This window comes from Triticum aestivum, chromosome 1B (genome assembly GCF_018294505.1).
Source record: "Triticum aestivum cultivar Chinese Spring chromosome 1B, IWGSC CS RefSeq v2.1, whole genome shotgun sequence".
NCBI classification, from domain to species: Eukaryota; Viridiplantae; Streptophyta; class Magnoliopsida; order Poales; family Poaceae; genus Triticum; species Triticum aestivum.
Window position 1 is genome coordinate 440,675,117 of NC_057795.1, and position 14,286 is coordinate 440,689,402.

At 49.3% G+C, this 14,286-nt stretch overlaps 1 protein-coding gene across 1 annotated transcript; it reads left to right on the forward strand.

Annotated features, from left to right (window-relative positions):
* Positions 1-591: 591 nt before the first annotated feature.
* LOC123092354 (NRR repressor homolog 1-like) lies at positions 592-1,255 on the forward strand. The gene has a single exon (XM_044514121.1). It carries the CDS (start codon positions 684-686, stop codon positions 1,158-1,160), a length of 477 nt encoding a protein of 158 aa, XP_044370056.1. The 5' UTR covers positions 592-683; the 3' UTR covers positions 1,161-1,255.
* The last annotated feature ends 13,031 nt before the right edge of the window (positions 1,256-14,286 follow it).

Consider the following 14,286-nt stretch of genomic DNA (forward strand, 5'->3'; position numbering starts at 1 on the left):
GCGCTTACGTCATGCCTCGTGACGTCTTCACCCGTCTTCCTCGTGACGGTCTCTCCCTTTCTGTAGAGAGCACGAGGTGCTCTTCCCTTTGCCCTTTCTCTGACGGGACCGGAGCGAGAGCCCGTTCGTTGTCACAGCCAGCGCCGTCCGGTTTCTTTATTGAAGACCGGGTCCGGGTCATGGTTTAAGCAAAGGCACACGATCGATCAAACCATTAATCTCCCTAACCTGCCTTGACTAGCCAGGTCCATTCTTCTGATTTTTGCGGGGAGACTAGCCAGGTTCATTCAGCGCCAGTGTCAACTCGAAATTGTATTCTTATTTTTGCTGCGAGGACTTTGAATTGTATTTACACTACTAGTAGGTCGTTTCTTCTTGAAGAAAATACACGGTGAATTTTACTCCCTGCGTACGAGTAGTACTCATACAGTACTAGTGGTATTCAATTATGCCCACGGAGTGCCCAAAGTCTTCGGTGTTTTCATCGCCAGGAGCACGTCAATATGAACAGTCGACGCCAGCACCCACGGCGGCCGGCACGCCTATAAATTAGCCCGACGTATTATTCGACAGCCTCACCGACTCATCCTCTCTGTCTTGTCTTGTCTCCCTCCCTCTTTCCCTCTCTCTCGCGCGCGCGTGCAATCCGCCGGACCACGACGATCGGCCGGGCCCCAGAGGCGATGGATGCCACCGCGGCGGACAGGCACGAGGCTTCACCAGTGGCAAGAGACGGCGAGTCCACGACGTCCGTGCCGGAGGTGCCGCGAGCGCCATTGTCCGACTTGCCTGTCGCCGGCGGCAGCGGCACGCCCGAGGAGAGCGGCAGCGGCGAGGACGAGCAGGTGGAGAGGTTCTACGCGCTGCTCGCCAACATCCGGGCACTGAGGGACGTTTACGGCGCCGGCGGGTCGTCGAGGAAGCGGGCCAGGGGGGCGGAGCCGCCGTTGTGGAAGCCAAAGTTCAGGATGGAGGACTTCCGGGAGGCGGACGACGTGGTGCCCGCGAAGAAGGGGAGGAGCGATCGCGTCGAGCGGCAGCGGCTGGAGAACAGCGACGCGGCGGAGGCCGACGGGGAGGACGGCGAGGTCGTGGAAGAGAATGATCGGGTCTCCGCGTCGCAGACCACGTGTGTGCTGACTGCCGAGCAGCCAGCCTAGCTAGCCAGTATTCAGAATCCAACAAATTGTCTGGACGATATTTACTTCTAATGTGTACACTATACACCGACGCAGTCGTTTAATTAGATTTGCCATCTGCCATGTATCTTTCCTTTTTGATATCTATTTACACGTACTGACATACTAGAATTTAAGTTCCCTAAAAAGACATACTAGTAGAATTTTAAGTAGTTTTGCTATATTTTCTTTGTTATATATGCGACCGACAAATAATTATGCCGAATTCACTGCTAAGTGCTAACAAGCTACCAAACACAAATCTAAACATATGATTCATGAAAGGGCAAAATGAATGAGATGATCTGATCAGAAGGATATCAATATGTCTAAGAAATGTCTACTGTGTTTATTCGTGACTTTCTCTCCACGCATTTTCCAGACCATCGGGAAATATATGAAAAAAGGCTCAAATGGTATGATTCCTCCGTCACCCCTCTCTCTTCCCCTCGGCTGCTAGGATAAATTCTCCCCAATGTTTCGTCGGCGAGCCCATAGATCGCTTCCTCTTTGTCTGCTAGTGGCAGGGAGGAGAGTCACAGTGCCTTCACTCCAGCTAGTAGTTTAGGTTAGGGCTTTCTAATCCTCACATGTGTGGCGCTTTGGGCAGATGGCGGCACTTATTCTTCGAGTTTCTCTTCTGGATCCAATCCTACTCAAGTTTGTACATCTTGGCATAGTCAAGGGAGCCTACGCATAGATTACTGCCGTCTCATTGAGGCGGTGTGGTTAGGGTTCTTATCGTACATGCACGATCACGAGATGTTGTGTCAGTTGCTTCAGATCTATTCAAGGGTCAACGACGACCACTGCAGCTCCATACAAGTTATGGAGCCTCCTCTAGTTTTATAGTTCTAGTTCTAGTTGGTCCTAGTTGACTAATTAGAGATAGGCTAATCCTCTTGTCCTCATAATTAGAATCTCAGTGTGGTTCTAATATCCTCCCTCTAATTCTCCGGCGACGATTATCTCTGGATGACGAAGCGCTGCTGGATCGTGAAGGCTGCACGCTTGCAACCAAGTAGAGAGGTCGTGCTTTCGGTCTTCGGTTCGAGTGATTGTTCATGGACGGTACGAGGGATCGTTCAATCATGATTAGAGGAACTCCAAGTACAATCTACACCGACACGTTCTTCTTCTGCCGCAACTCGGTGACGGTAACGATCGTGATCCCAACCCGTTATGCATCTTCAAAGTGATCTTGGGTGATCATAGGTGCGATTTTTTTGGTTTTCTACTATGTTTCCCAAGACGGTTGTCGTAGGTGGTCATTCTTTTTTTCCTTCCCGTGCCGACCTTGGTAACAAGGAAGGAAAAGAAGGAACGACCATCACCGATTGTCGAAATACCTGTAAGGTGGACTGTTTAGAGCTAGTTGACGGATGCCGACTGTCGATGTAGGTGGTCACTGTTGTTTCTCCTCCCCTAAGACAATGGTAAAGCAAGAGGGGAGGTACAATGATGACCATCACCAACAATTGAAATACCCATGAGGGAGATCCCACCATATATATACACGTGTACCTAAGAGATGAGAGTTGTTGGAGGGAGCCTCGATGGACCGAAAGTCAACTCGCATGCCTAGTGATTAACTGATTATTTATTGTAAATCCAGTGGCAATGCTAGGGGTCCTCTGCTCTACCATGTTTGCATAATTTGTTGGCTTCTGAATCCCATTGCATGCTCCTTCTCGTTCTACCATTATTCTACATTTGTTAAGAATCTAATTAATTTAATTACATCATGCTAGCTAGTTGTGACGCCCGGATAATTAGGCTACAGTAATTCCACGCGAATGATGCCTCGTCACCACGATTACTGCTGCTAAGCCATCGTTAGGAGAAAACCGGTCCAAAATTCAAAATTCAAATTAATGATAACAATAAAAGTTTGCAAAAATTAAAACAAAAATGTTTGGATTGTACTAAATATTACAAAGGTAATTATGGTGCAACAAACCCATTTTTATAAAATGCCTAAGTAATTTAAAATGATTTAAAACAAAAGAGTAAAATAAATAAAAGGTATAAATAAAAAAAAACAAAAGAAAAGAAAAGGGACCCCCCAAAGGGCCAACCGGCCCAGCTGACAGCCAGGCCAGCCCACTGGCCCAGCCGGCCGACCCACCCCACTCCCTTATCCCCTCACACCCGCTAACCCTAACCCCCCGTCGCCCCACTTTCCCCCCTCCCGATCAAATCTCGATCGAGGAGACCCCCACTCCCTCGTCCCTCTCGCCCCCTCCCGATCTGGATCGGGGTCACCCCCGACCGCACCTTGCCCCGCCGCCACACGTCGCTCACCGCCGTCCTCCACCTCCTCCCCGTTCCTGGACCGGGAAGTGCCGCCGACGCCGGCGCCCGGAGCTCCCCGCCACCGGACTGCTTCGCCCTCCCCCGCCGGACTGCCCCCCTACACACGTCGTCCCCGTCATCCCCCCCGAACGTCCCCGAGCCCGCTGCCAGTTTCCCTACCCCCCGACGTGAGCTCCCTCCTCTCCCCCTTTCCCTCTATCGTCGGCGCCGTCCGCACCCAGCCGCGGCCCCGCACAGCGGTCGCCACGCCCGACGGCGCGCGCCGTGCGCCCCTCGCGCGTCCGGCCACCGCACTCGCCCCGCGCGACACGCCATCGTGCGCGAGCACGCGCCCGCCTCCCCTGCGTCGGCCGAGCTCACCGCGACCCAGGGCCGCCCAGGCCACGTCCACCGCTTGCCCTGGCCGCGTACGCACGCGCCGGCCGCGTCCATGGAGCGCCCCCCCCGCGCTCCTCCCTCTCGTCCTCTCCCCGCGCCCGACCACGCCTCCCGTCGCCGTTGGTCACCGCGCCCGGCCCCGTGGCGCCCCTGTTCGCCCCTCTCCGCCCTGCACGTCGTCGCCGGCCCCCTCCACCGTACCCCCCCCTCGTCGCCGGCCCGGCCTCCTACCACGGCCCCGCCGTGCCGCTGCTCCGGCCACGGTCGCCGTGCGCCCGCGCCGCACCCCTGGGGGCTTCGCCCGCATCCACGCCAAGCGCCCGTTCGGGCGACAACCGTCGCATGCGCCCGAAACCCGCAAGGCCCCCCTGTGGGCCAATGATAGTGGGGGCCCACGCCCAGAACGTTAAAAAAAGGAGAATTAAAAATAGAAATAATAAATAAAAATAAAAATGATTTAATAAAATTAATTATTAATTAATTAATTATCTAATGAATTAATTAAGTTAATTAATCCGGTTTAATTAATTTAATTAACTAGTTAGGTTAATTAAATAGTAATTAAATGAACTAATCTTTAGTTAACCTAAACAGTGTATGACAGGTAGGTCCCACTGGACCCACTGGTCAGGTTGACCAAGTCAACTCTGTTGACTGCTGATGTCAGCATGACATCATGCTGATGTCATAATTCCATTTTCGAATTAATTTAAATAATTAATTAAATTCCAGAAATTAATAAAATCTTTAGAAAATCATATCTTTTAATCCGTAACTCGGATTAAAATATTTTCAACATGAAAGTTGCTCAGAACGACGAGACGAACTCGGATACGCAGCCCGTTCGTCCACCACACACCTCCAACATATCAGACACGTAACTTTCCCCCTCCGGTTCATCTGTCCGAAAACGCGAAACACCGGGAATACTTTCCCGGATGTTTCCCCCCTTCGTCGGTATCACCTACTACCGCGATTGGGCACACCTAGCATCGTTACTTGTCATGTCATGCATCGATATGCATTTGTTTGCATTGTATTCATTGTTTCTTCCCCCTCTTCTCTCCGGTAGACCACGAGACCGACGCTGTTGCTGCCCAGTTCGACTACGGAGTTGACGACCCCTCCTTCTTGCCAGAGCTACCAGGCAAGCCCCCCCCTTGATCACCAGATATCGCCTATTCTACTCTATACTGCTTGCATTAGAGTAGTGTAGCATGTTACTGCTTTCCGTTATACCTATCCTGATGCATAGCCTGTCCTTGCTACTACTGTTGTTACCGTTACCTGCAATCCTACATGCTTAGTATAGGATGCTAGTATTTCCATCTGTGGTCCTACATTCTTGTCCGTCTGCTGTGCTATACTATCGGACCGTGATCACTCGGGAGGTGATCACGGGTATATACTATATACGTTATACATGATACATGTGGTGACCAAAGACGGGTCGGCTGGTGGAGCACCCGCGAGTGGATCTTTGTGGCGGAGCGACAGGGCAGGTTGAGACCGCCTAGGAGAGAGGTGGGCCTGGCCCTGTTCGGCGTTCGCGGATATTTAACGCGCTTAACGAGATCTTGGTATTTGATCTGAGTTGGCTACGAGCCTATACGCACTAACCATCTACGTGGGAGTAGTTATGGGTATCCCGGCGTCGTGGTATCAGCCGAAGCACTTCAGACGTCAGCGACGGAGCGGCGCGCGCCGGATTGGACTGGAATGCTTGCTAGGCTAGGTCTGCTTCCGGCCGCCCTCACAACGTGCAAGTGTGCTATGGGCGATGGGCCCAGACCCCTGTGCGCTTAGGTTTAGACCGGCGTGCTGGCCTCTCTGTTTTGCCTACGTGGGGCTGCGACGTGTTGATCTTCCGAGGCCGGGCATGACCCAGGAAAGTGTGTCCGGCCAAATAGGATCAAGCGTGTTGGGTAAGTTGGTGCACCCCTGCAGGGAAGTTAATCTATTCGAATAGCCGTGATCTTCGGTAACAGGACGACTTGGAGTTGTACTTTGACCTTATGACAACTAGATCCGGATACTTAATAAAACACACCCTTCCAAGTTCCACAGACAACCCGGTGATCGCTTTTCCACAGGGCGACGAGGGGAGGATCGCCGGGTAGGATTATGCTATGCGATGCTCTTGGAGATGCTACTTGGAGATGCTACTTGGAGACTTCAATCTACTCTCTCCTACATGCTGCAAGACGGAGGCTGCCAGAAGCGTAGTCTTCAACAGGATTAGCTATCCCCCTCTTATTCTGGCATTCTGCAGTTCAGTCCACTGATATGGCCTCCTTACACATATACCCATGCATATGTAGTGTAGTTCCTTGCTTGCGAGTACTTTGGATGAGTACTCACGGTTGCTTTCTTCCCCCCTTTCCCCCTTTCCTTTCTTTCTGGTTGTCGCAACCAGATGCTGGAGCCCTGGAGCCAGACGCCACCGTCGACGACGACTCCTACTACACCGGAGGTGCCTACTACTACGTGCAGCCCGCTGACGACGACCAGGAGTAGTTAGGAGGATCCCAGGCAGGAGGCATGCGCCTCTTTCGATCTGTATCCCAGTTTGTGCTAGCCTTCTTAAGGCAAACTTGTTTAACTTATGTCTGTACTCAGATATTGTTGCTTCCGCTGACTCGTCTATGATCGAGCACTTGTAATCGAGCCCTCGAGGCCCCTAGCTTGTATTATGATGCTTGTATGACTTATTTATGTTTTAGAGTTGTGTTGTGATATCTTCCCGTGAGTCCCTGATTTTGATCGTACACATTTGCGTGCATGATTAGTGTACGATTGAATCGGGGGCGTCACAAGTTGGTATCAGAGCGACTGCCTGTAGGAATCCCCCTTTCCAACTCCTTGGCCAAAGTTGAGTCTAGTCATTGCAAAACTTTTACTAACTTGGCTGTGTGCCTTACGTGCCCACGTCGCCATTGGGTGGTATTAGGATCTTTTATTCCTCGACCTATACTCTGGGACTCTGATCTCTCTTCTATTCGGGTTAAATGATTTTTGCTAAATCTAACATTAGGATCTGGTTATCACTTTCACTCGGAGAGCCCCTTATTAATGATGATCGTCCGCGGCACGTGAAGACCCTGAAGATACTCTTCGCTGTTAACCCGAGAACTTATGTTCATCGCATTTGCAATTCCCCTTCCACTGTCAACCCTTATGGATAACTACTTGCAGTTGTTATTCTTACATTCATCCCCAGTTGGTCTTGTTATTACCAGATACCTCGAAACACTCGTCGTTGTTTCGATAATCCTTTGAGCTTACCGCCTTGCTGTTCTTTGTCACTTGAATACCCCTATGGATAATTCTCGCACTTATCGAGTATCCGCTGATCCCCCAATTGTTCATGTGTTTCACAATGGTCTTTAAAATACTATTCGATCCCCCAAAAATCCTTAGTAGCTTATTGCTCTGTCATACTTGTCTACTTGCATGATGGATGCTTTCCATATGTCTGGCAATATTCGTTAGTATCCTTAGGCATCGTCATTTTGATCCTTTTGATTCAACATGAGTGCGAATGCACACAATCATCAGTTGATCCTTTTAAATTATCTTTCCGGCTCAGACATCATTTTAAACAAGAGTTGGTTCTCAACCAATCCAAATGCCATCGATAGTACCCCTAAGGCTATTCAACTTATCCACCCCTAATCAGAACATTGCTTCTGTTCCCTTAATTTGGAAGTCATAATTCCTTTGCATTTGAGCTCTGGATTAGTTAGTTGTTTCTATAATCCAATGCCCTTGCATTGTTACTTCCTCTGATTGTGTGCCGATGCTCACATCAGCTCTGCTATGGATCGTCAGATCCTTTAATGTATTTTATCCGACATTGTCCTTCATATTCAATAACCTTGTGAGCCTTCCCTTGGATACATAATGCCTTTGGTAAATTGTATCATCTACCTTCTCAACCTTGCTCTGCTTTCGAGCTTGTGATATTTACTCTTGAAACTTGTGGTATATGTTTCTAAGAAGCCCCATTGGGTTGAACCTATACCTTCCTTAAAAACCGTATGAACCGGAAGGTTTTAACAAGTCAACCCTTCTAGTGTTTAGCAGATAATTTTCTACCATACAACTTCTTTGAGAACGAGAAGTGAATGGAAGGTTATGCATTATGGAAGTGGGAGTCGACCTTGAACTTTGTGTTCATGCCCATGGACACGATGTAGATCTTATCATTAAAGCTTCTCTTAAATTCATTATTCCCTTGGTATAAGTACATCCTATATCTGGGATCTGGCCTTTTGCAATCGTGGTTCCGACCATGATCTCCTTTAAATACCATTTCTCGTGCAAGTTTAAGCACTGGTCTTCTACAGAGTAATACCCCAGTCCAACCTCTACTTTGATTTGTCGTCGAGTATTACCCCCTTGGTATCTCAAGAATATCATGGGGCTGCATAACTTATTATGGGTTCTTCATCAACTATTATTTCTCACAGATTCCAATTTTCTCGGGTTCTGGGTTGTCGTCAATCGAGAACAACGATTCCACATTTTGGTTCGATAACCCTAAGTAATTTTCGTTGCTTACGATTTTATTAATCCTTTAAGTCTTTCCTAGCCTGATCGGCTAAATTTTAAACCGTGCTACCTGGTCCTCCTTTTCGGAGCACAATTTTCGATGATGAGCTAAACTTACGTCGATCTTCCTCGTCATATCAGTTCGCCTTGAACAACAAGCTTGATTTCAAGTTTGTGTCCTACCCATGGTTCCAATAACCTTCCGCTTCATTATTCCTTTGACTTGATGTCGTCACTGATTGATTACATCTTCATGAAATCTCTCGACAAATGTGTCATGATTATCATCAACCTTATGAGCTCTTCCATGATATCAATTGAGTTCATGATGAGAAATACCATCCTTGCCCCTGATGATTTCTGTTACCTTTGACCACTTATTTGCCTTCCGTTCAACACAAAATTGTTCGTGTTTTGAGTTATACCTTGAGATCCCTACCATCCAACATTTTTTTCCTTACCTTGGAGTATTACCATCTTTTAATATCAAGGATGTGGTGAGGATTGCTCCACCTCTTAAGAAATTCTTGGTATAGTGATACTTCTCACCAGCACCATTCTTTCTTGGTCCTCGGTTGATTCCAACCGGGGTACCAACAAGTGAACTATGCTGTTTGGATTCTGTACTTCTAGCAACCCTATTGCTTTGAAGTTAATGGTCAACCGTTCATTCTTAGACTATTGATTATTGAATCACCATTCTGACATTGGTCGTGCAGCCCAACCCATATTTCGGGCGCACCTTTCAACCAATGTTTAATTGTGTATGTTGTCCTCGAGCATGCTTCATTATATCATTTGATCGGACAAATGCTATCTCCTTATCCACATAATTGAGGAGATGCATCTTTTTGGATACCTCGTTGAATTATCGCTGAGTCCGTCAGCCACTTCCTCATCCTCTCCTTGGTTTAATGATGAACTCTAGTTTTGGAACTTGCTTCCATAGTTCATTTCCTGAGAATCTTGAAATATCTTTTCGTCTATTTGTGTTGCACCTTTTCTTCTCGGACATCCTGAATCTGAGGTATCATGACACCAACCGGATCTGAATCTCGGTCAGATATGATGGTTGGGACAACTTTCCAGGAGTTATGATGTTGGTCCTTTGATGACCCGGTAATATGATGTCATGCCTAGCACCCCCCCGGCTGGAGGACCTATCATTATAATTTCTTTTGCAAGGATAACCATTCTTCCTGGAGGAAACTGTAAAACTTATTTTATAAGTTGCTCCTGATGGATCATTTGTGTATCCAAAGTCAGACCCTTGATTGAAACACCATATCATTGCTACCTCGAAGCATGACTATGATACCCCGCTCATTAACAAGAACATTGGAGGCGCGATGCTAAATGTTTCTTGGTCAGTTATCCAAACACCATTGTATGGGTAACATCTTGATTAATCCTTGCCTCTTTATCTGAATGGTCGGGTACTTGCTCTCCTACCCTGTATGCCATGTTCTGCTTGCCCATGAGAAGGATATACTCCTAATAATTGTGTGTAATCACAATTTTTCTTTTCATTGGTCTGTTTAATCTGATAATCATGTTTTCCTTTCCATTCTTTTGTTTAACCTTTCCTGTAATCTGACTTAACTGAGCAGAAATAATTCCCTGCTTAGGTAAGCACCTTGTGGTACCACTCTGTCTGTAAGACCCTGTTACTATTGTTGATGACATTCCGGTAACCACCTATGGGTGAGAACTTTGCCAATTGGTTCGCCTCATTCAACGAGCAGGAAAATGTTTTCTCTTTGTTCCTCGTCCTTGGTACCGACATTGTTGCCGACATAGCTGAAAAGCTATCCACTGACATGCCTCCCTGTCGCGGCTGTGCAAGATGTCACCACCTTTCCTACTTTCAACCCACATGTTGGGCCCATAACCCACAGATCCACTGGATCGAAACCTGACTCTCCTTTATAATCCGGATTCTAATGTATCCTTTGCACCTGGCTTCGTATGTGATTCATGAGCTGAATGCTATACCATTATTCATCGTGGAATCAAACACCATGTTATTCTCGTTGTTCAAACCCCCAATCCAGCTTCTGTCTAGTCATCGAATGTTTGCCTACCCATTTGAAACTTTGGTACCATCGTATATTGCACTCAACGAATTCATTGAGATACAACTCGTGGGGTACCTTGTGTATTTCCCATTGAGTTCACCGTTAGATGCCCAGCTTTGTGGAGATGCGTTCTTCCAGAGTTTTTCCCCTTGGTCGCGTTCGTAGGACGATGGAGATCCCGAAGAAAGGATGAAGACTTGATCATGGTGACTTGAAGCAGAGAAATGAAGACATCAATGAAAGGGATCAACCTCATCGAAAGGACAGCCAAGAACGAGAAGACTCGTTAGAATTTCGTAATCAAATCTTTCCCCCTTACACTACCACGTAAATCTCGGGACTAGATTTCTTGTAGTGGAGGAGAATTGTGACGCCCGGATAATTAGGCTACAGTAACTCCACGCGAATGATGCCACGTCACCACGATTACTGCTGCTAAGCTATCGTTAGGAGAAAACCGGTCCAAAATTCAAAATTCAAATTAATGATAACAATAAAAGTTTGCAAAAATTAAAACAAAAATGTTTGGATTGTACTAAATATTACAAAGGTAATTATGGTGCAACAAACCCATTTTTATAAAATGCCTAAGTAATTTAAAATGATTTAAAACAGAAGAGTAAAATAAATAAAAGGTATAAATAAAAAAACAAAAGAAAAGAAAAGGGACCCCCCCAATGGGCCAACCGGCCCAGCTGACAGCCAGGCCAGCCCACTGGCCCAGCCGGCCGACCCACCCCACTCCCTTATCCCCTCACACCCGCTAACCCTAACCCCCCGTCGCCCCACTTTCCCCCCTCTCGATCCAATCTGGATCGAGGAGACCCCCACTCCCTCGTCCCTCTCGCCCCCCTCCCGATCTGGATCGGGGCTCACCCCCGACCGCACCTCGCCCCGCCGCCACATGTCGCTCACCGCCGTCCTCCACCTCTTCCCCATTCCTGGACCGGGAAGTGCCGCCGATGCCGGCGCCCGGAGCTCCCCGCCACCGGACTGCTTCGCCCTCCCCCGCCGGACTGCCCCCCTACGCACGTCGTCCCCGTCGTCCCCCCCGAACGTCCCCGAGCCCGCTGCCAGTTTCCCTACCCCCCCGACGTGAGCTCCCTCCTCTCCCCCTTTCCCTCTATCGCCGGCGCTGTCCGCACCCAGCCGCGGCCCCGCACAGCGGTCGCCACGCCCGACGGCGCGCGCCGTGCGCCCCTCGTGCGTTCGGCCACCGCACTCGCCCCGCGCGACACGCTATCGTGCGCGAGCACGCGCCCGCCTCCCCTGCGTCGGCCGAGCTCACCGCGACCCAGGGCCGCCCAGGCCACGTCCACCGCTTGCCCTGGCCGCGTACGCACGCGCCGGCCGCGTCCATGGAGCGCCCCCCCCTCCCCGCGCTCCCTCTCGTCCTCTCCCCGCGCCCGACCACGCCTCCCGTCGCCGTTGGTCACCGCGCCCGGCCCCGTGGCGCCCCTGTTCGCCCCTCTCTGCCCTGCATGTCGTCGCCGGCCCCCTCCACCGTACCCCCCCTCGTCGCCGGCCCGACCTCCTACCACGGCCCCGCCGTGCCGCTGCTCCGGCCACGGTCGCCGTGCGCCCGCGCCGCACCCCTGGGGGCTTCGCCCGCATCCACGCCAAGCCCGAAACCCACAGGGCCCCCCTGTGGGCCAATGACAGTGGGGGCCCACGCCCAGAACGTTAAAAAAAGGAGAATTAAAAATAAAAATAATAAATAAAAATAAAAATGATTTAATAAAATTAATTATTAATTAATTAATTATCTAATGAATTAATTAAGTTAATTAATCCGGTTTAATTAATTTAATTAACTAGTTAGGTTAATTAAATAGTAATTAAATGAACTAATCTTTAGTTAACCTAAACAGTGTATGACAGGTAGGTCCCACTGGACCCACTGGTCAGGTTGACCAAGTCAACTCTGTTGACTGCTGATGTCAGCATGACATCATGCTGATGTCATAATTCCATTTTCGAATTAATTTAAATAATTAATTAAATTCCAGAAATTAATAAAATCTTTAGAAAATCATATCTTTTAATCCGTAACTCGGATTAAAATATTTTCAACAGGAAAGTTGCTCAGAACGACGAGACGAACCCGGATACGCAGCCCGTTCGTCCACCACACACCTCTAACATATCAGACACGCAACTTTCCCCCTCCGGTTCATCTGTCCGAAAACGCGAAACACCGGGAATACTTTCCCGGATGTTTCCCCCCTTCGTCGGTATCACCTACTACCGCGATTGGGCACACCTAGCATCGTTACTTGTCATGTCATGCATCGATATGCATTTGTTTGCATTGTATTCATTGTTTCTTCCCCCTCTTCTCTCCAGTAGACCACGAGACCGACGCTGCTGCTGCCCAGTTCGACTACGGAGTTGACGACCCCTCCTTCTTGCCAGAGCTACCAGGCAAGCCCCCCCTTGATCACCAGATATCGCCTATTCTACTCTATACTGCTTGCATTAGAGTAGTGTAGCATGTTACTGCTTTCCGTTATACCTATCCTGATGCATAGCCTGTCCTTGCTACTACTGTTGTTACCGTTACCTGCAATCCTACATGCTTAGTATAGGATGCTAGTATTTCCATCTGTGGACCTACATTCTTGTCAGTCTGCTGTGCTATACTATCGGGCCGTGATCACTCGGGAGGTGATCACGGGTATATACTATATACGTTATACATGATACATGTGGTGACCAAAGACGGGTCGGCTGGTGGAGCACCCGCGAGTGGATCTTTGTGGCGGAGCGACAGGGCAGGTTGAGACCGCCTAGGAGAGAGGTGGGCCTGGCCTTGTTCGGTGTTCACGGATATTTAAGACGCTTAACGAGATCTTGGTATTTGATCTGAGTTGGCTACGAGCCTATACGCACTAACCATCTACGTGGGAGTAGTTATGGGTATCCCGGCGTCGTGGTATCAGCCGAAGCACTTCAGACATCAGCGACGGAGCGGCGCGCGCCGGATTGGACTGGAACGCCTGCTAGGCTAGGTCTGCTTCCGGCCGCCCTCGCAACGTGCAGGTGTGCTATGGGCGATGGGCCCAGACCCCTGTGCGCTTAGGTTTAGACCGGCGTGCTGGCCTCTCTGTTTTGCCTAGGTGGGGCTGCGACGTGTTGATCTTCCGAGGCCGGGCATGACCCAGGAAAGTGTGTCCGGCCAAATGGGATCAAGCGTGTTGGGTAAGTTGGTGCACCCCTGCAGGGAAGTTAATCTATTCGAATAGCCGTGATCTTCGGTAACAGGACGACTTGGAGTTGTACCTTGACCTTATGACAACTAGAACCGGATACTTAATAAAACACACCCTTCCAAGTTCCACAGACAACCCGGTGATCGCTTTTCCACAGGGCGACGAGGGAAGGATCGCCGGGTAGGATTATGCTATGCGATGCTCTTGGAGATGCTACTTGGAGATGCTACTTGGAGGACTTCAATCTACTCTCTCCTACATGCTGCAGGACGGAGGCTGCCAGAAGCGTAGTCTTCGATAGGATTAGCTATCCCCCTCTTATTCTGGCATTCTGCAGTTCAGTCCACTGATATGGCCTCCTTACACATATACCCATGCATATGTAGTGTAGTTCCTTGCTTGCGAGTACTTTGGATGAGTACTCACGGTTGCTTTCTTCCCCCCTTTCCCCCTTTCCTTTCTTTCTGGTTGTCTCAACCAGATGCTGGAGCCCTGGAGCCAGACGCCACCGCCGACGACGACCCCTACTACACCGAAGGTGCCTACTACTACGTGCAGCCCGCTGACGAC